At 54.9% G+C, this 20,308-nt stretch overlaps 8 protein-coding genes across 8 annotated transcripts; 4 read left to right on the forward strand and 4 right to left on the reverse strand.

The window, feature by feature from the left end:
• Positions 1-239: 239 nt before the first annotated feature.
• Positions 240-5,450, reverse strand: CCOS01_03824 (JmjC domain-containing protein; the record flags this gene model as incomplete). Its single annotated transcript, XM_060452007.1, has 5 exons — positions 240-1,148; positions 1,212-1,830; positions 1,885-2,850; positions 2,899-5,027; positions 5,103-5,450. 5 exons carry the CDS (start codon positions 5,448-5,450, stop codon positions 240-242), a joined length of 4,971 nt encoding a protein of 1,656 aa, XP_060318272.1.
• A 475-nt stretch (positions 5,451-5,925) lies between these two features.
• Positions 5,926-6,429, forward strand: CCOS01_03825 (uncharacterized protein; the record flags this gene model as incomplete). Its single annotated transcript, XM_060452008.1, has 1 exon — positions 5,926-6,429. One exon carries the CDS (start codon positions 5,926-5,928, stop codon positions 6,427-6,429), a length of 504 nt encoding a protein of 167 aa, XP_060318273.1.
• Positions 6,430-8,488: 2,059 nt separating this feature from the next.
• Positions 8,489-10,522, reverse strand: CCOS01_03826 (PAP2 superfamily protein; the record flags this gene model as incomplete). The annotated part of the gene is made up of 4 exons (XM_060452009.1): positions 8,489-8,571; positions 8,637-9,901; positions 9,963-10,179; positions 10,315-10,522. The coding sequence occupies 4 exons, from the start codon at positions 10,520-10,522 to the stop codon at positions 8,489-8,491; spliced, it is 1,773 nt and encodes a 590-aa protein (XP_060318274.1).
• Positions 10,523-12,736: 2,214 nt separating this feature from the next.
• On the forward strand, positions 12,737-14,164 carry CCOS01_03827 (short-chain dehydrogenase; the record flags this gene model as incomplete). Its single annotated transcript, XM_060452010.1, has 5 exons — positions 12,737-13,051; positions 13,208-13,385; positions 13,596-13,682; positions 13,814-13,906; positions 14,016-14,164. 5 exons carry the CDS (start codon positions 12,737-12,739, stop codon positions 14,162-14,164), a joined length of 822 nt encoding a protein of 273 aa, XP_060318275.1.
• A 71-nt stretch (positions 14,165-14,235) lies between these two features.
• CCOS01_03828 (ThiF family protein) lies at positions 14,236-16,703 on the reverse strand (the record flags this gene model as incomplete). The annotated part of the gene is made up of 5 exons (XM_060452011.1): positions 14,236-14,533; positions 14,587-14,933; positions 14,993-16,003; positions 16,065-16,235; positions 16,410-16,703. 5 exons carry the CDS (start codon positions 16,701-16,703, stop codon positions 14,236-14,238), a joined length of 2,121 nt encoding a protein of 706 aa, XP_060318276.1.
• A 1,052-nt stretch (positions 16,704-17,755) lies between these two features.
• CCOS01_03829 (uncharacterized protein) lies at positions 17,756-18,914 on the forward strand (the record flags this gene model as incomplete). The annotated part of the gene is made up of 2 exons (XM_060452012.1): positions 17,756-18,683; positions 18,742-18,914. 2 exons carry the CDS (start codon positions 17,756-17,758, stop codon positions 18,912-18,914), a joined length of 1,101 nt encoding a protein of 366 aa, XP_060318277.1.
• Positions 18,915-19,146: 232 nt separating this feature from the next.
• On the forward strand, positions 19,147-19,587 carry CCOS01_03830 (uncharacterized protein; the record flags this gene model as incomplete). The annotated part of the gene is made up of 1 exon (XM_060452013.1): positions 19,147-19,587. The coding sequence occupies one exon, from the start codon at positions 19,147-19,149 to the stop codon at positions 19,585-19,587; it is 441 nt and encodes a 146-aa protein (XP_060318278.1).
• On the reverse strand, positions 19,556-20,208 carry CCOS01_03831 (DNA polymerase delta; the record flags this gene model as incomplete). The annotated part of the gene is made up of 2 exons (XM_060452014.1): positions 19,556-19,726; positions 19,783-20,208. The coding sequence occupies 2 exons, from the start codon at positions 20,206-20,208 to the stop codon at positions 19,556-19,558; spliced, it is 597 nt and encodes a 198-aa protein (XP_060318279.1).
• Between the last annotated feature and the right edge of the window lie 100 nt (positions 20,209-20,308).

Genomic DNA, 20,308 nt, shown 5'->3' on the forward strand with positions numbered 1-20,308 from the left:
GAACTTCCATGAGAGGCCTGAGATTAGCCCGATCAACACCCCATTCAAACGCCGAAACCCGTGCAAAATCATGCATATCTTTTCATTCCATACACATCCGCCCCCCTTCCGTCTTTCTGGTTTGGTCGTTTTCAGTTCAACTGTGGCGGTATCGTACTGGAAGAGATTTGGTTTCTGGTTTTCGAATCGTAGACTAGTCAAATATGTACACGTGCCGTGCAGGCCAGGTAGGTGTCGCATCAGCCTTGGAACGCAGCGCGGCGGAGATTCTGCATCATCCTCTCGACGATGGCCGTTGAGTCCGTAGGCACATCGGGCAGAGGAACGTCGTCCTCAGGAGTTTGATGGGGCGGGGGTAACGATGGCTGCGCTTGCATTTGATGTTGTTGTTGCGGCGGTGGTGGCGGCTGCTGCTGATTCTGCTGTCGATAATGCTGTTGGTATTGCTGTGGCGGAGGATGCTGGTGGTACTGCTGATGATGTGGAGGCTGCCAATGTCCCGGCGGGGGCGCCCAAGCTTGGGGCTGCTGTGTCTGCTGCTGCTGCGTCGGTCCCCAGTTTGAACCATGACTCTGGTAGCCTGGCATGGCAGCTGTCTGTAGAGGAACCGGCGACGGTGCGGACTGATGGGAAGGTGCTGTAGGCGTCGGCGGATTCACGCGCGGGGTGAGGGCAAATTGGGCCAAGAGCTCAGCTGGGTTGAGATGCTCAGTCCGTGGTCGGCTCGCGGGAGGGAACGGCTGGGCTGATGGCGTATCGTAAGCCTGAGATTGAGACTGGGTAGACTGTCGGGGGAACGCCGTAGTCATCGATTGATTCGTAAAGGGCATTCGAGAGGTTGGAGCCGGCACTGGTGTGTGCGGTACCGACACGGGGGCTTGAGCTACGGGAGGCGCCGTCTCTGTCGTTGGGCCAGCTGATTTTGACGGTTGAGAAGCCGTTTGCGCGGTATAGCCATTGATGGCTGCCGTCGGCGGTTCCTGGGTTGCATCCTTCCCGGGACGAGCAGCCGGGGGTGGGTTCGTACCTTGCGCAGACGCCCCAGTTGTTTTCGAACTGGTCTTGGATGGAGTAGCAGCCGAAGGCATCTTGCCCATGGCTGCGAGATACTTGGCCGGGAGGGGAACCGGTGTCTGCTTCTCGGGGATCTATCATTGAGTCAGCTTGGGCTTGTTCTACTTGGGGAAATGTCATGTATTAGGTGGTCATACCTTGTACTGCACCTTCGGCGCAGCGGGCTTTGCTGCAGGCTGAGATTTCGTCTGGGTAGACTGAGGCTGGCTAGCAGGAGACTGCTGAGAGACAGGCTGTTGCGAGGGTTGATATTGTGCTGGTTGAGTGTGTTGAGGCTGAGGATGCTGCTGTTGTGGCTGGTTTGCCCAACCTCCATACTGCGGCCGGATCGCCGGATGTAGCGGCGCCGACTGTGGCTGCTGCGGCTGCCAGCCCTGACTTTGGCCATGCGAGCTGGGTCGAGAGTTGCCTGATGCAGGAGAGGGAGATATCGATGAGTAAGATGGCGTCCTGGCGTGATTCTGAGGGACCTGCGGCGATGGTGAAGAATAAGGGGCCGCTGTTTTGACACCATACATTCCGATAGAACCTTGAGGCATGACATTCGTGAGTGTGTTGTGGTATGGACCGCCGTAAGCAGGTCCCTGCGGGCCCGTGTTCGGAGCGGGTGTCGGCGTGCCTCCCTGAATGGAGCCTTGCCGGTTTTTGAAGAAGGCTTCTGGAGACGTCCTCATGAGATGAGCTCGGAGGTTACCTTCATATCCGTTGGTGAATCCTCCCCATGGAGCATAGGGAGTTCGGTACGTCTTCGAGTCTCTATGGAGTGTGTGAGTATTATTAATCAAGTCCCTAGGGTTGGAAAAATCTGACCTATTGTGGTGAACCTGGAAGAATGCATATTTCATAGCAACAGAAGGCGTTGGTGCGGCCGAGTATCTTCGATGGTTCTGCTGAGTTGAGCCTTGCGAAGTACTGTGTGGTAAAGGAGGTCTGGAGTTCTGCGACGGCGTCGACCACGTTTGTTGCGTGGACCGCGCGCTGACTGCGGGTTGCGGTCCCGGGGTGCTGTACGGGCTCGACCGTTGCATCGAGTTCGGAGCCTCGTAGTAGCCCTGCCCAGCTGGAGCGGGACGAGGCATATATTGTTGATGTACGTCGGGAGCAAACTTCTGTTGAACAAACTGGGTACCCGGGATCGGGTATCGAGGATCAGCTCCGAAGTGGATCTGCTGTCCTCCGGGAGTCGGGGGCGCAGAAGCCTTGGGTGTGGACTTTTGTGTGGTGAAAGAACCGGTCCCAGCGTAGTTGGTTTCGACAGGTTTCCTGGGTTTGTATACGTATGGCTTCTCCGACTTGGGCCCATTCTGAACAGCGACTCCAGGCGTAAACACTGGCAATGGGGCTGGTTGTGGGGGAACAACCGACACCCTGCGATGCGACGTGCTTGCGGAAACAGGCTTGGGAGGCTTGGGAATGGTGTCAAGAAAGTTGCTCTTGGGATTGTGCAGCTGCTTGGCGGGATCATCAGAATACTGTGCCTTCGCCTCCGTCGACGTCTTGCCGAGATAGTGCCAGACTTGGCTGTCCTTCGACAGATCAACCTTGGTCTGGTTTGGATTAGTACACTCGTTGCATGGATGGAACTCTGCCCATGTGTAGCCTTCAACAAAGGGAGCATCTTTGCGGGGAATCTCATCAGCAGGGCGCTTCGCATTCAGTCGTTCCTTTGCCTTCTGCGATGATGGCATCGGGATAGCCTTGGAAGACGCCTTTGGAAGGTGGTAGTCAGATGGGTCGGGCAGTAGAAGCCACTTCCACTCAACCTCGAGACGGTCACTACAGCACGTCAGAATTTGTTGATCAAAGTTGTCGATAGAGACATACCCATTAGGAATGATATCAAGGAGGAACATCTGCTCATCGGCGCGATTCTCAACCACGACACCGGCAAAGATGTCGCCCTTGAAGTACTGCAACTGGCAGATGTCGCCCTTGGTAAGTGCTGCTGCAGCCTCGCGAATCCGCACATCATCCTCCAAGGAGTCACCAGTATGTTTCCTATCACGCTTGGTACGATGGAAGCGACAGCTGAACTCGAACGCTTGCTCCTTGTACTCGGTTCCATCTTCGCCAAAGACCGGGACTTCGGCTTCTTCGACAAAGACACCCGCGGCAGCCGCGCATGTGGCGTGGTAGGCCCGAGCACATTTCTTCTGGGAGCACTGGAAGCAGGCACCCTTCTTGGACCGACAATAGAGACACTTGAGATCCAGGCGTTCCTTGTTGATGTTGGCAACATTCGCAATGACCTCCTTGTCGTCGACGGTATCGACGTATGTCTCGGGCAGGTATAGCGCGCACATCCGATGGGCCTTGCGGCCATCGTCTGTTGGCAGGACTTCTGCACCAGGGATATCGCTGGGGCAAAGGCAGCACGTCGGCTCTGCGCGCGTCTTGACCTTGAGACGAATCCGCTTGGTCTTTGCCCTGCCTTCTTTGTCCCCAGCAGCGCGCTTTCGTTTGCGAGCCGACTTGACAATGCCGTTACTACCAGGAGGAGACGGAAGGCCAGTAGCGTCGTCTTCATCCTCATCCTCGTCCTCTTCGTCTTCTTCGTCAGTTTCCTCGTACTCGGGAGTGGGTTCGCCACGGAGTTTCCGTTCGATATCGTATACGTCAACCCACACGCTATCTTGCGCCTGTGCGCACTCGCAACGTTTGGCGATCTTGCCCATGGGAAGCCAAGAGTCGAGCGCAAAGTTGACAGCCTCGGCGCAGTTGTAGCCCAAGTTGTATCCAGAGTGGTAACCGTAGGGATAGGTTACGACGAATTCACCCGGGTACGAAACGCACTTATTAACGGTGATATTGTAGTGCTGCTTGAGGTGCGATGGGGAAATCAAGAATCCCTTGTGACGGAGGAACTGGTCGCAAGCCTTGGCGTCCGTGGGCCAAATGTTCTTCATGGCAGCCTCGAAACGGCGGGCGTCAGCTTGTGAAATGCTGTACCATTGTTTAGGGGCGCCGAAGTGGAGATAGTTGATGCTGTAAAGATCAACGTCCTCCAAATGCCATGCGAAAGTGGCCTTCCACATGCCCAAGTAGAGGTAGGCCGTGTTAACGCCGGGAACCTTTGTCCCAAGAACGTCCAGCAGGTTGGGAAGCTTGTTCAAGTTCCACATTTCTGTCGATTCGTCGAAGAGAGTACCCATGAGATCTGCGCCGTATAACGGCGGGGCGTACGTGAGGGTTTTCCAGTATATCCTCTCGAGTTCCTCACAGCGCTCAGGGGTATAGTCAGAGACATCCATCTGATAGTCAAAGTCTTCAAACGCCTTCTCGTCAATCATGGCGGACCCTTCTCTCTTGCTGTACTTCCGACGGGCCGAAACAGTCTGGGTCTTTGGCTTTGCTTGTCTCGCGCCACCCATCCGACCCATTCTGCCAACGGTTGGTGGCTCATCTTCGTCAACATCCATTCCCGGGTCTTCTACAGAGTCGACGACTTCTTCTTTCTTGACCTTGACCTTGGGGTCCGCATCCGCAGCCGGCTTAGGGGAAACAGGCGTCATCGGTCGCTTCTCTTCCTCTTGTTCTTCTTCGGCATCGTCCTCATCATCCTGGTTCTTGCCCTTGGCCTTACCCCGGCGCGGTCGACCTCGGCCCCGCTTTCTAGACCCGGCCGACGTTGATTTCGCTTCTGTACGAGGTTTGGGGGCGGATCGGGGTTTCGGCTTTTCGACGTTGGCTCGGCGCTCGCCTCGCCGCGCTGGGGGCTGATGTTCGCTCTGGTCGCAAAGTTGTCGCCACTGCGGGAGGTTGTAGGATCTTTGATGAAGAATATTGACTTGGCGATAGGTTCCATTCGATCCCATAATGTCTTGTTTAATTGGTTCTCTGACTCGGATCTGCTTCACCAGGTCGTCGAGTCGGGGGAGGTTTTCTTTCCACTCGGGAGGAGGGATAATCTTGACGATGCCGGACTTCATTCCATAATGATCGACTTTGGTCATCTACAGTCACAGTCACAGTCAGCCGATGAAAAGACACGGCGACAAAGGGCACGAAAGGGAGAGGCATGGGCGTACGAATAGCTTGAAGTCCTTGAACTGATGCATCGTGGGCCTGAAGACAGGGACAGTCCCGGACCAGTGGTCGGGAAGGACTTCGCCAATGTCGTCCTCGGGCGGCGGCGCCTCATCTTGGGTCGCAGGAGCAGCAGATGGGTCAACGGCATCGTCGTCGAGGTCGCTGAGCTCAGAGTCGCTGGCTTCCGACTTGGGCGCATTGTTGCTGTCGGGGGGTGAGTGGAGGAAGGCGGGCTTTGCACATTCAATCTGGCCAAGGGTCGGCTCCTCGTCGTGGTCACCAGTCGTGGATTGCGCCGGCACAGGTGCAGGCTCCGAGACTGGAGCGCTGACAGCGTCGGTCGACATCGTGGAGGGGACTACATGCGACCGTCGATGCGCTGGAATTTTTCTGCCTCGCACGTCGTCAAGAATGGTCGTGTTGGGAGAGTGGGCAGGCTTGGTGTTCTCAAGTCGCCGAAAATATGAGGTGCAGACGTCTGGTTGAGTGCGGAGAACAGATTCGTTCGGTTCTTTTGGTTATCAGATCCTGCGGGGGGTTGGCCACTGTAGAGTATTCGTAGAGGGAGCGGCAGGACTGAGGAAACTGCGTCTGGCTGGGCTGGCTCGCTAAATGGGCCGATTTTTGGCGAATCTGGGCCGATGAACCAGGGCTGGCGCAAGCAGGGCGGAAGTTGCACCTCCCCAGGTTGACGGTTACTGTTAGGTAAGGAAGGGAAGGCAGGTACGGTCGGCAGTCGTGCACCGCACCTGACAAAATAAATCAGCCTACTCAAGACGAGGGCTTTTACATTAAGGCCAGAAATAAGGTATTCGTCGGCTGATGAAAATCTTCAAGGTATTGAGGGTACTCAAAAGGGTCGTGGCCTCTGCTCCTTTTGCCTTTTTTTCTTTCGTTGCAAAGAGCCAAAAACCAGAGGTGTCGGGTCGAGAAAGAGCTGTACCATCGGGCAGATGCGGCTGCGGCTGTGGTTGCTGTTACTTGCGCTTGCTGCTTGCTGTGGGGGAGAGAACGGGTGGTTCAGGTACGGAAAGTGCGCGGGCACCTCACCTTCCAATTCTCAGCATCCGACGGGGCAGGCAGGTGGGCAGTGTTGGCGACCCCCTTCCCTCTTTTGCCTTCGTGCCTTCCAAGTTCCGTCTCTTCCCCTTGACTTCCAGTTCTTCGCTTCCAAGGTCCACACTGATTAGATCTGCGCTAGTCCCGACTGGGGAGTTTCCCCTGTGCCTTAGGCACGCGAGGCAAATGCAGAATCCGGCACCGGAGTGCAGGGAAATGACGTCGCCACGTGAGGGCAAGTCGAATTTGCAACCACAGCGAAATTGATCTAGCCTACGCATTTGATTGCGAGTTATGCGCGCAACTCGGCTCAGAAATACCACCACATGGGCGAATCATCAGCTATAAATGCACTGTCAGGTTCAATATCTCGATGGCTTCATCCAAAAATGCGCAACTCATTAAAGCATCCGATGGTCTCAGATCCTGTGGAGCCGGGTTGCTTTGTAGTCAAAGCTGTCGCCCTTTTGTGCCTAGGCGTGAATTGCTTCTTCTCCCTGACATTTACCGTTATAAATGCTACAAATCCGCACAGAAGGTTGTGGGTCCCTGCCATTGACTGGTCTTTGGTGTTTGGAGATGCCGTCGCTTCCGGCAGGCCGTAACAGCGGACGGCGTCAAGGGAACATCGCGCCAGGAACGGAATTGTGAATCGTTTCCCCTACTGGAAAGCTTCGACCAATGGAGAGAAGCATCAAGATCTGATAATCTCGCATGGCACTTGGAAGCTCCAAAGTCTCCGGGGGGTGGTGTGACCCATCCAGCCCTACCGGTCGAGAGCGTCCGCCGGCCGGCAGCGGATCGTCCGATGATCCAATCTACCGAGTACCCTGGCCTGGCTGCTCGGCGGAGCGAGCAACCTGAGGTGAGGCAGGGGAGAGGGGCTGCCAGGAGGAAAGCTGGCTCCCGTACGCATCACTGCCTGCGATAGCTTGACTTTTACCGAAAGCTCCCCAGTGAGCTTGTTCAGTCGAAGGTCTGCCCATGTTGACAGTGGCATCGAGTCCCGTCGGGGATGATTATCGTGACCAAGTTCCCACGTATCTGTTCCTATGAGCATTATTGTGTGAACCCCTTATCGGACAGCGCCCGCCTACCTAAGGTAGAGTCCAGCATCATCAGTCGACTCCGCACTCTCCACGGTGCGTGAGGGGCGAGGAAGCTGGAGCCGCGAAGATCAGAGTTGCAGAACCCCCCACATACGTCCCCAACCATGGAGGATGGGGTTGACTTGACTCCGAGGGGGGCGTGGATTTGGGCCTCCTCGAACGTGGTCTTTGATCGTACACCTGCTCCGCTACAACGAGACGCCGACGAGATGTATCCATGGTGGCTAGATTTCCTGTGATATTCGTCAACATTGTTTTCTCGTGATGGAAGTCATCTCTTGCCTTGAGATTCCAGACTTCAAGCACCACTCGTGAATGCTGGCGCTCGATCTGCCCCATTACTTTCGAATGACCCTTTTTGGCCCCTTCATCAATTGCTCATCATGAGCCATCAAGGTTCTCATCAGCAACATAGATTTGACCAGATATCACTAAGGATGATGGCGGCCCCAGCTACAAAGGGTCTCCCACCCAGTCGAATGTTGAGAGTGACAGAGTTGAATTTGGTTCGGCAAGAAAAGTGAGGGGATATTGTATGCAAAGCACGTCTGAGGAAGACAATGCACTAAGTACCCGTACCTAGGCAAGTATGTCGGCATGGCTGTCGTGGGTCTCACCCCGTGCCTACCAACCCCCAAAGGCATCACAACTTCCCATCACCTTGCCTGAGATGAGGTGAGGTGCCATCATCTTAGACAATCTTCAGTGATACTAGAGCCGTGACTGGCCCATAACAACGTGTACGTCTCACAGCAGAGGCATGGACAGTAGACAGTCCTCAACTGATGTAGCGCGCCAACAAAGCTTCTCTCATTCACCTCTGGTGTCTACCTCGGCAAACAAATCACACAATAGTACCACCTAGAATCAGATAAACTCTTCTGTCCGCCTTTTGACGCCAATAAATTCATAGCCCTTTTCATTACGTGATGAAGGAAAATGGCGTGTCTGATATACCGTCATAAAAGTAAATAAAAAATCCCGCCACTGGCTAAATGCAATTGCCAGAAGAATGTACAATATGATCGTGCTTCGTGAAAAAAAGGTTCTATGCGTCTCGTTCTCTCCCCAAACCCCTCGATCCTCCCTTCGGCAGGTCTCCTGTGCAACGTTGCCGATACGCCATGCGAGAAGTTAAGAACTTAGATATATGTGAATAGAGGGTACCCCTCTTAGCGGTCGTGAAGAATGTATCCCATCCAAAATCTGGGATTGGTTTACGCGGTGCGGAGATGGTTCGATCCAAGGCCGATCAACTCGAACATGATTGGGATGAGGCCGACGCCCAGCCAAGCAATACCTGTCGGCATCTGTCAGCAAATGTGGAGCAAGGTCGGATCATGCGGAAGAGGGATGCAGCTTTACCTGTATAAACAACCAGCTTGGTCACCACCTCAACATCGTAACGCACTCGTGGGCGGATGAGTCGAAGAAACATTTCCTTCTCACTCATCTCATCCTGTTGGCCGACCCTCAGCTCCACCTCTCCCTTCTCCTCACTCGGGCTCGCCAGCACGCTCCCCGTACCCATCATGCGCTCAAAGTCGTTAAGCGAATTGCCGTGGTGGCCTTGAACACCAGACGTTGCTCCCTTCCCTTCCCAGTCGCTGCTCTTCTCTCGAAGCTCGTGCATACTGCCCTTGCTCTTGATGCTGCCATTGCTTCCGATGCTCTCCCGACGTCGTCGCTCGCGGTATGCAAGTGTCTCATACGCATCAGCAGCACTCTGTGGTCCGATCGAAACTGAGCGACCACGCGTTGTCGGGTGACGAATGGACTGGACTACACGGGGCAAGTCCCTGACGTTGGGAATAAGCGTATCCATCCTCGAGCCCGGGTCAATAGACTTATACATGGACGCTGGTGTAAAGAAACGTCTGGGAAGATTCCACTCGACCTTCTCCAGGAGACGGAAAAGGTGAGGCAGAACTCTGAGCATGGTAGGTTTCATGACCTCTCGCCACAACAGGATGACAACTACGCCGAATACAACCCGGGCTAGTACAATGTGCCAGCCCAATGCATTGAGATCAATGGACTCAACAGTATGGGCAGAACCTCCGAACGAATCGATTGAAGTCCGCCCATACATCCATGTTCCGATCTCCAGGCCAATCACGACTCCAGCAAAGGCCACACTGTCGTCGAAACAAGGGCAGTCGTCCGCCGGCTCGGGGTGTATCCTCACGAGAACAATGACGACGAGAGCAGCGATAACGGGCGCCCACCATGAGCTGCTATGCATGTAGGCGTCCAGCGGCGGGCCGTAGTGGAACTCGACAAGAGAGATTGCAGCACCCAAGACCGAGCCCACGATTACGTCGATGAAGCCATGCATACCACAGTACAGCCGACCGAGAATGATAGAAATGGCATAAAAGTACGACAAGCCCTCGAGGACGGTCTTGGTTGTCTCTGGCATGGCGTTCTCAGGACTCCTGAGAAGCAATACTGCGTACACGGCCACCGACACGGCGTTGGCGCTATGGGTCGAAGGGAAGCCATATTCCAACGCAGCAGATCCGGACATGGTGATTCGATGCAGTGGCGGGGACAGCGGTCTGGGTAGAGAGAAGAAGTCCTTGATAAAGCCGGTGAAGAAGACACCCTCGGCCAGGATGTGGATAACACTGTGAGATAGCAGCTTGTTAGATATTTTCTATAAAACTGTGCGCGGCGAATCATGCTTACCCTTTACCAAAGGAGGCGTACCCGCACCAGAAGAGCATGGGTAGACCGATCATGAAGAATGTATGAGTGCCTAGGTTGGCCGTGATCGCAAAGTAACTATCGAGCCACGGTGTGCGCATCGTTTCCTGCAGATAGGCCAGGTAAGGTGTCTCCCATCGGATCAGTGGCAGCAGCGACTGCCGCAGTCGATATCGCCATGGCGGCAGCGCTCTCTTGTCTGTGAACAGGCATGGTCAGCTCAAGGCTTGGAGGCTTGCGTACGGGCAAGGTATATGGGGCACTTGTCGATGCGCCAGGCTCAAGACAAGAGCGACAGCGCGAAAGGCAGTGCCGGGAGAGTGTAGCAGCGTACAATGATCGAGACTTCTCAAGCCCGCATCAGGGGCGTCGCTGGGGCTCTTGACTACGATCAGAGGCGGGGCGGGGGCCTCGGCGACAGCAGCTGGGTCGGCAAGCTTTAGATTCGCAAGGGTAGCGTCCGGCTGGGGATTCGGCGCAGATGCGGCGCCATTGGTATGGCTAGTCATCGAGCGGTGTCTGAGGTCGTGGTCGTGAGGCATACGGCCATTCGTTTTCTCTAGTGTGATTTGATTCTCTTCGACGAACTCTTCGAGTTGTGTTCGGTCTGCGTGGTGCGTATTCGTGGGTAGAGTCGCAGGTTCGGAGGGGGTGAGGGAAGTGTTCGGTGTAAGGCGTTTAAGGTGGAGGGGAAGCAGATGCGGATGCAATTGCTCGAAGGGTTGGCGAGCAACTGGGCATCTGGGGGCGGTTAATTCGCGAGAAGGCCGAGGAGCGAACGATGCGCTTGCTAGGAGAGAAGAGGGATCGCCAACGACTAGAAGATTGTGAGTATGTCGCAGGAATCGAGATTTGGCGTCAAAGGTTGTGGGAGGGAAACGACGGGAGTGCAGGGGAAATTTGCAGGTGCAGCAAATGGATGGTAGTGGGATTGCGATGTTGCGTTCGCGCCACAAACGGGCGTGGGAACCTGTAACTTGAACTCGAACTGGAACCTGCTGTAGTGGTGTTGTGCTGGGCAAGGTACATTTACTTGGCTTACCTTGTGGTACTTCTCGGACGATGTACCTTTCTCTTGAGGGGTTACTCTTGGACGCCGGATGAGGCACTCGAGGTAACCTAAAGTAAAATCTGCAATACTTGACAGGTACCTTGTGAGCCAACAAGAAACGAGCAGAGAGGTCCTCTTGAACGGCACAACGGGTAGAGTGAAGAAAGAAGGAAGGAAAAAAGAGACAATGAATCTGGCACGGAAGGGTCCCGCGCTAAGGTAGCGCTACGTTGTGTCAGGCGTTACGAACACCTCATGGAAAGATGGAAGCATCTCAGATGGATCGGTACCTGACAGCAGTACACAGTACAGTGACAGACAAAAGACACCAGTGACCACCCGCCATCCCTAGGTAGGTAGCACCTTGGACTTGCACCCAAGACTGCTCGCCCTTGTAATCGAAAACGGCGGGGGCGCTCGCCTTAGCTCTCCCCAGCTTCCAAGTAGGTCCCTTGGCCTTTCACTTTCACAGGCTTCGAGTACTTATGGAATGTACCTTACTTACCATGTGGACGTCGAGATTCCCCGTTCCCCCGACCTTGTACCACCAGCACTTGCCTTGCATGGATCGCACAAGTAAGTACCTCTAGTACGACGTTAGTATTGCACTCGTCCTCCACAAGATATCCCAGCATCCAACGCAGCATATAATACCTCACAAAGGCGTCGAGAGAATCCACAGACAAAAGGGCACGAGATCATGGACCTCGACTCGGTCTTTCTCTTCTTCTCTTCATGCACCAGAAGGAGTGGAGTCCACTGGTGGCACATCGTCAACGGACGGACATCTGTCTCACCATCAAAGAGCTTGAATATGAGATGACGAAGAAATGTATGAACAGAGCAAATGGGGCGGGAGCGAGCAAAGTAACCACCAAGCCTCGGGACCAGATTCTCCCTTCTCTTCTCCCCCCTCCTTCCAAGAAATGCCATCCAGCAGCCAAAGTGTCAGACAAGAAAGGGCCACTAGGACCATCCCGAATAATGCCATTGTTACGCGCACACAGACACCAACGGCCGCCCAAGCTAACCTCTCCTCAAACAAGCATCTCCCCAGAATCAACAGCCTTCGCTCTCGTCTCATCCTGTCTTGGTCTAATCCTCTACACAGTATGCGCTAAGTATCGTCTTTCGCCAGGGAGGGGGGGATTTCAGATGCCCAAGGCCATTCCGCATTTGCATTGAACGAGTCCGAGGGCCCTTTCTTTCTGCCTTTCGAGAACACGACACTCTGACCTCACTGGTCTTTGCTTGTCGTCACTCTCGTCGTTCTCCTCTCATCACTACCAAGACTGTACTGTAAGTGCCCTCTGGTGCCTCAGGTTGCCTTGAGTACCTACCTAGCCGAGCAGTGTACGATAAGGTAGTCGGGCGGGGGCGGGCAACTGAGTGCCTCTTCCAGAAAGGTTACACGGAGAATGCCATGCAGAATACAACGACACCCCCACCAGGATTCTACTGCACAGTAGACTCAGGCATCTAGTATCCTAGACATTCTATGTCCACAAGTCCAAAGCTTCGAAGCTCCAGAGCTCCCTTTCTACACACCTACCTCACCTCACCCAACCAATAAGCTGAAGCACTCGATCCTCGTTGACGAGCACCATTGTACTCAAACTCCCGTCACGCCAGAAAAAACTACTCTCATCAGCAAACACGGGTTCGACAACAGCTGCCTTACGTCAGGACAATCAACTCCATCAAGATGTCCGGCGCCCTTCTTCCCCTCCGAGCCCGGCACTGCCTCATCACCGGCGCCTACGGAGGCATCGGCGCCGCAATTGCCTCCCGCTTCGCCGCCGAGGGCGCCCTGGTGACCCTCCTCGGCCGCAAGGAAGACAAGCTACGCGACCTCTGCGCTCAGCTCCCGCCCTTCCGGGATCACCGCCTCGCCCCTCTGACCTCCTCTGCCTCTGCCTCCGCCTCATCGTCGCCCTCAGAGGCTAAACCAGCCCATTCTTACGCCGTCATGGACGTCTCCGCTGACGCTCGTGATGAGGCTGTCCTCGATGATATCTGGGTTTGTCTTTTCTCCCACCCATCTTCCACACCTCCACCTAACATCAATAAACACATCAAAAATACTACATTGAGAGAAACGAGGCTACCTGGCTATCGCACCATGAACAAGTAGACACATTGACTAACAGGGACTTCCCCGTTCCCCTTCTTCAAGAAACGTACGGGCCAGATAGACGTCCTTGTCAACGCCGCGGGTATTGCGCAATTCCAGCTGTTGCAAAACACCTCCCCACAGGCCGCAAGAGAGCTCATCGACACAAACCTCATGGGCACTATCTTCATGTCTAGGTACATGGCCCAACGCATGAAGCGCAGGCGCGCAGACAGGGATGGTAAGTCATGGCACATCGCTACAACCATGCATATTCACTTTTCCCACACAACCCGTTGTTGCCACACACGCGATCGATCCGATCGCAACAACCACCTGCACCGCACAGATGCGCCAGCCTCATGCCAACAATGTGCTGCAAACACACACATCACATACACGCACGCACTGCATCGACAGCCCCGCTAACCACGCGATCCACTCTCTCAAGCCTGCATTATCAACGTTGCTAGCTTGCTGGCCGAAAAAGGCAGCCCTGGCACCAGTGTCTACGCTGCATCAAAGGCCGGTATCATTGGTAGGTTCTTCTCTTTTTGGTCTCTGCTTCGTCTCTCATACATCGCGGGGTCGCCGTGGCTGTATCCTTTCTAGCCCATCCCCCCCGATTTAGTGAAGCAAGTCTAACACCTCCGTTCCGCTCTTCTGAAGGCCTCACCCACGCCCTGTCCGTCGAGCTAGGGCCATTGCGCATCAGGACCAACGCCATCGTTCCTGGCTACATAGAAACAAACATGCTTGCCGGTAAGAGACCCTCCGTTCATCTCCCACTTGCAGGGCCGACCTCAGAGGACCCCATACACCAAATATCCTTGGTTAGGTAGGCCAACAGCTAATATACAAATTATCACAGCAATGTCGAGGGAACCTCTTGAGAAGAGGATACCGCTGGGTCGCTTGGGGCGGCCTGACGAGGTCGCCGACGCTGCCGTCTTTCTTGCTCAAAACGCCTACGCCAATAACTGCATCCTGAACTTAGATGGCGGGCTCAGTGCTGTCTGAGCTGGCGTGCAGCTCCCATTTTTACGTAGAAGGGACACCCTTGGCTTGGAAGAAAGTGGACCCAAGCACAATCAGTCGTCGTCAATGACAATGGCTCCGCCGGTAGAGTCGTCCACAATGACCACGTCGTCGCTGCCGCTCGTGGTAGCGACAACCTTGGCCTTTTTGGCTTCGATCAGCTCGTCTCCGTCGTCCGGCCGGGGCCGCTTGAGGTTAGATGTCCCCTCCGATGCCTCACCAGCGGGCTTGCCATTTGGCTCACTCGTGCCGTTAGATTCGGCGGATGCCTCCTTCTTGGGCTTGCGAGGGATCTCGGGCTTCTTGTCCGCGACCAAGCCCTGGATGGGCTTATCAGTCAGGGGCTCCTTGCTATGTGGTTGTTAGTTTGTGGTTTAATACGAGCTTTCGAGCAGATAACGTACGATTCCTGGATGCTGATGACGACGTTGACAAAGGGTTCGTCATCGTCTTCATCAATAATTGTGAGGAAAGAGTCCTCCTTGATCCCAAGCTCGCTGAGCTTCTTGGAGAGGTTCTCCGTCTCATCCGGGTCGTATAGCGGCCCGACGTCATTATTCAGGGCGAACTCCTTGTCACCGTAGCCAAGCTCCAGGCGCACAAAGTCTTCGACAAGGTCCTTGAGCGTCGCTCGGGACATGTCGACAGTGACGCTCGTCTGATATACGCTGCATACCGGGCAATCTGGGTTAGGGGCGCGGAACTTGCTCGAGTTAAGCAGACGGGCAGGGTTGTGAGGAGAGATGAACACCTAGACAAAAACATTAGACTACCGATTCCTCGCCAGGACCCAAAAACTTTAGACCTTACCTCCTTGGTCTGAGTGAAATCGCCTCTCAGCACCTTGAACGATTGCAAGACACACAGGCCGGCGACAATGGCATTGGTTGTCGCAATAGCAGGGATGATGTTGCCAGCCATCTGCTTGATATCGAAGCGCGACTTTCTCTCAATGCCGAAGATGGATGATCGAATATTTGCGCTCGAGGTCACAAAGTCCAACGTGTCCTCGTCGTCCTTGTCGAAGGTGATCAGGGGCTCAGGTCCAGATGCGTCCTCCTTGTGCGCCTTTTTCAGCTCCTGCATCCGTTTGCTCAGACGGTCCAGGCTGTCGACGAAGACTGCAAAGTTCTCCTCCAACGTCCATACTTGTTGTCCTCCCTGCAAGATAGTCTCCTTCGAGGCGAGGGCTGCGGCTGACTGCTCTGCCAAAGTTTTGTAGTCGAGAGCCTCAGGTTTCCGTCTGGACTTCCACATATCCTCCATGGACGCGAGTCGCACAATGTCGGTGTTGAAGACCTTATCAAAGAGCAGCTGCGGGAAGGCATCAGTGCCCAATGATTCGCGAATCGTTCTCAAGGCCGCAGCCTCCTTCTTCAACTCTTCAATTTCCTTGGCATTGTCGGCATCGGCCGAGTTGTCGAATGCGGACTCGTCTTCGCTCGCGCCAAAGATCTCGTTGAGAAGATAGCTCTTGCCCCACACGATGCAGTGGATGGGCTGGCTAGGGGTGCTTCGAATGGTGCAGACCGGGTAAGACTTGGGCGTCTCCTTGGGCGTGCAGTCGTAACATGCGGTAACACCCTTCTTGATGACCTGGACGTTGCCGTTGAATCCCGTCGTGCCGCTCTCGATGAGAGGTACGTCCGCAGCCAAGCACATCCTGTTGACGTGCCGTCTGGCCTCTAGGTTATCCAGCGCATTGAAGACAATGTGGAAGTCGCGGAACCACTTGACGTTAAATTGGGCGTCCTTGATGTTGGAATGATGCGCGACGATCTTAACCTTGGGGTTGAAGGGCTGCGCAGCATCCTTGGCCACCTTTTTGTAAGTCAGTATTGCAATACTCTCCACACCTATATCACTGCTTCTGGTACCATACCAATGCCTTGGACTTCTTGATGTGCTCGTGTCGGAAGAGAAATTGTCGGTTGAGGTTGCTCAAATCGATGGTGTCGAGGTCGACGACGTGAATTTCACCGAAACCCGTAAGCACGATGTTCTTGAGTAGTTCGCATCCGATACCGCCAGCTCCAACCATGAGAACGCGCGCCTGCGTGTTGTAAGTTAGCTCCATTGACTCTTCAATTGCATTGTAACCCATCATCGGGAGGAAACTGGCTGCTTTTGGAATAGGTAAGGGGGACGACGTTGGATGAAAGCCGCGATGCTAGGTAGGTCGCGTGGTCTGATGCGCCGGGGCTCTCTGACGAGGGTTGCGACGTACCTTCTTCACATTGGCGTTCAATGAGCCGCCGAGCGATTGCTGGAAGAATCGATCACGCGTCTGCACGGTGGGAGGTCGCTGCTGCTGCTGCTGCGGCGGCGGCGGCTTTTGTTGCTGTTGCTGCTGCGTCGTTTGCGCGGGTGGTTGAGCGACGGGGATGGCTTCCGTTTGTGCTGGTTGCTGCTGCTGTTGTTGTGGTGCTGATGCTGGTGTAGGCGCCGTCGCGGCGGCGGGCACTGTCGCCTGTGCCGCGGTTGCTGCAGGTGCAGCTCCTGCTTCCGCGGTGGAATCCATTGGGGCTTTCGTTCGATCGCAGTGTTGTTGAGATGTCCGTTCTACGTGCGTCGACGTGTCAATGGGTTGGAAAGGGAAAAGATGGGTGCGATCGCGTGGTTTTGGGAAGAGGAAGTTGAGGGTGGAAATAAGCCGCGCCAGGTGGGATGGAACGACGGCGGCGGGTGGTTTCAGCACGGGAGCGAGGCTGCGAAGAGGAAGGTTCCAAGGTTGAGGTTTTCCCTGAGGTAGCGATCGCCTAGCACAAGGTTCCAGCCAATACCGGCAGCCGGTGACGAGATCCCAGCAGGGATTAGAGCTGTTGGTTCCTGGGGAACTTCCGCGCTCGAGTCCTGATTGGCAGATAAAGGCGGGTTTCTCTCGCTTGCCAGTGGAAGCTTGCTGGAGCACGCTGTAACCTCAGCGGTCTAATGCACCCTACAGTCACCGTGAAACACTCGACGCCTGCTCATAGTCCGGTACCTTACCTAAAGTACCTCACCTTTCCATTACCTCTGGAACCTTGGAAAGTAGGTAAGGTACCTTAACTGCTTACACCGTACCTATGTAGGTACCTCACCAAATACAGGCCGACCTCGCTTGCCCAGCGAAGGTTCGTTGGGCCTCCACCGGTTCCTCGAGTCCTCTCTACTGCGTATCCGTGGTAGGGCCGCTTCTCATCCCCTTTCACGTGGAAAGCAGCCGGTTGAAAGCTCACCTCAGAAACGGGGTTCACAGGTATCCTTGAAGTGACGAGATCGTAGGTCACTCACTCGGAGGGGTCCTCTGGGATTATCGCCGCTTGTGATCCCGCCTTTTGATCCAACAAAAAACAACCGGGTCGGTGCGATATGGGTCTCTTCTTTACCGCCTAGTCCAAAGCCTTAGTCCTGCGATTCTTGCCCTCATCGTCGTCCAAGCTCTGTGAAAGATCCTACTGCATTGCCGCCGGCTAGAAGCATCTGAAAGGTGCAGTCAAGCCCAGTTCTAGGGTCGTATTCCTGCGGCTCTCTCCAAGCAGATAATACCGCCTGCAAGCGTCTCACCGCGGGGCACTGCACACTAACCGAATCATGTCCGACGACGAGCCCGACCTCGAACTCCTGGCCCTCCTCCGCCAGCGGTTCCAGGGGAAGCTCAACATCGACGATGAGCCCGAGACGGGCGTCCTCGACGGCGCCGAGTTCGTCTACGACAACTCCATCGACGTCGCCATCGACATGAGGGCCACAAAGAGGGCCGCCGCCACCATCTACGCCCAGATGGAACAGAAGAAGTACTCAACCTCCACCTGGGCAGAGCACGAGCTGCACCCAAAGACTAAAGACGAGAGCACCGCCGCCTTCATCTTCACCATGGACCTGCTCAACTTCTGCTTCTGGTCAGAGAAGCCCGAGGACGAGAGGTACGCCGTCGAGTATCGCGGCAAGACCTGGACGGGCTACTGGAGCATGGTCGCCTCGCTGCAGCGCGCCCTCGAGGAAGGCATCCCCATCACCAGCTCCGATTTTTGGCAGAGCGAGGACGAATGCAACTTGGAGATTCTCAGACACGTCTTCCGCTCCAAGACGGAGGAGGAGATGCCCCTTCTTGAGGAACGCTTGGCGTGCTTGCGGGAAGCCGGCACTGTCTTGTATGAGAGGTACAGTTGCAGCGTGACGAAACTGGTCGAGACCGCCAACGGGTCGGCCGCACGGCTTGTGAACTTGCTCGCCCGCGATTTTGACTGTTTCCGCGATGAGCACAAGTTCGACGGCCGTCGGAAGCCGGTGAGAATCCTCAAGAGAGCGCAGATCCTCGTGGCCGACATTTGGGCATGCTTTGGCGGTGAGGGCATTGGTGCCTTTAAGGATATCGACAAGATCACCATGTTCGCCGACTACCGGGTCCCGCAGATCCTCAGCACCATGGGTTGTTTGTATTATAGCCCTTCGCTGGCGACGGCTATCACTGATAAGCGGGTTATTGAGAGCGGGTCGAGGTTGGAGTTGCAATTGAGAGGTGAGCCTTTGCAACTACTATGTCACTTCTCCAAACGTCTTGCTAACTATGAGAACAGCGTGCAGTATTTGGTGCGTTGAGCTCATCAAACGGGAGATCCAGAGGGACCACCCTGGGACGAGCGTCAATGCCATTTTGATCGATTTCTTTTTGTATGATACCATGAAGGAGCTGGAGGCCGCTGGCACGGAGACGATAGGACATCACAGAACGCGGAGTATCTGGTACTGAGGTAGAGAGCAGCTTGATCAAGATATGGCCATGATGGGGAGACGAGAGACCTTCAGCACCTCTGATAAGGGGTATAATTCATGTTCGCTGCTGTCCAGCATAGAACATTTCGTGTGATAAATTACAGCAAAACCCTCGTGTCGCATATGCCTCGTGTTCCACTCCGCAAAAAACCGAACCGTTAAAGCCATCGAACCGCTAGCAACTCCAAACTCCGTCTGCTTATTCACACATGGTTTTCGCGGGAAGGAGGCACCTCGACGGTCACCCGGTCAGCCATCCGTGCCTTCCCCCCTTGGTCGCCCCCCAAAGGTCCACGAATACACAACCAAACTTTCATCCGATGCCATTCCGCCACAATCAGAGCCTTCATATACCCCCTCAATCCCATTCCTGTCACCAGCACAGCAGGCGCCCCCTAGGTCGGGGGTCAGGTCAAACTGTGGCGTGGGTGGTGGAATGGTTAATGGTCAACATTCAAATCGCCAACCAGCCTACGCGACGACAGGCTCAGCGCATACGAGTACCGAGTTCGAATCCCAGCATGAGCACCAAGAGATGTAGCCCCCAATTCAGCACCGGGGGGGTGAACTCTTTTGACCTTTTTGACCTTTGTAGATGTTTGCTGAGATCCTCCACAATTACGAGGCTCCGACCGCTGTCGAGTTCATAAGCTCGTCTAAGTGAGCCCGGTCCGAAGCGTGGCCCTTTTTCTCTTGCTTTAGAAGTACCGCAAGGACCTCGATTGGCGGGTTGAGACCTAGCCTCTCCGCGCGCTGCCACCGCTTCATGCGCTGGAGGCCGATGCAGGGCTGCAAGTCATATCAGTATCTCCAGCCAGAAAGCAATTGTGGTCAGGATAACTTACACCATATTGAGAGCTAACGTCAAAGTATCGCAAAACCCTCTCAGCCAGACTCACATCACCTTGGTGCACCCTAGGCGCAATGCGCTGAGCCTCGATCGACTTCCAGTACTTGTTGATCTGGGCGTCGCTGATCTTCTCGGCCCTCACTTCGGCCTCTGATTTTTCGGGGACTTCTTCCTTGGCTTCAACCTTCTCAACCTCGGGCGTCAAGGGTTCTTCGATCTGGATCTCGTCGACATCCTTGTGCTGCTTATTGCTTGGCTTGGCGATATCGGATCGGTCAATGGCAGAGGAAAGAGCCACTGTTTTCTTGGTGTCTTTGGGCACCGGCTTCGATACTCTGTTGGAGAAGCTGATGGTCGATTGGCCTCGCGCTGGGCCAGGTCTGGCGCGGCCTCCTCCTGTTGATCTCCTGGTGGTTGGCATTGTGTGAATCGTCGCAAGTACGTGGGCTGGCAGGGGTCTAAATGGGTGGGTGTGAGAACGTCAAGTTTGAGTGACCGATTTACGGAAAATCGAGGTATTG

The sequence above is a fragment of the Colletotrichum costaricense genome (assembly GCF_030867565.1).
Source record: "Colletotrichum costaricense strain IMI 309622 chromosome Unknown Scaffold_3.1, whole genome shotgun sequence".
NCBI classification, from domain to species: Eukaryota; Fungi; Ascomycota; class Sordariomycetes; order Glomerellales; family Glomerellaceae; genus Colletotrichum; species Colletotrichum costaricense.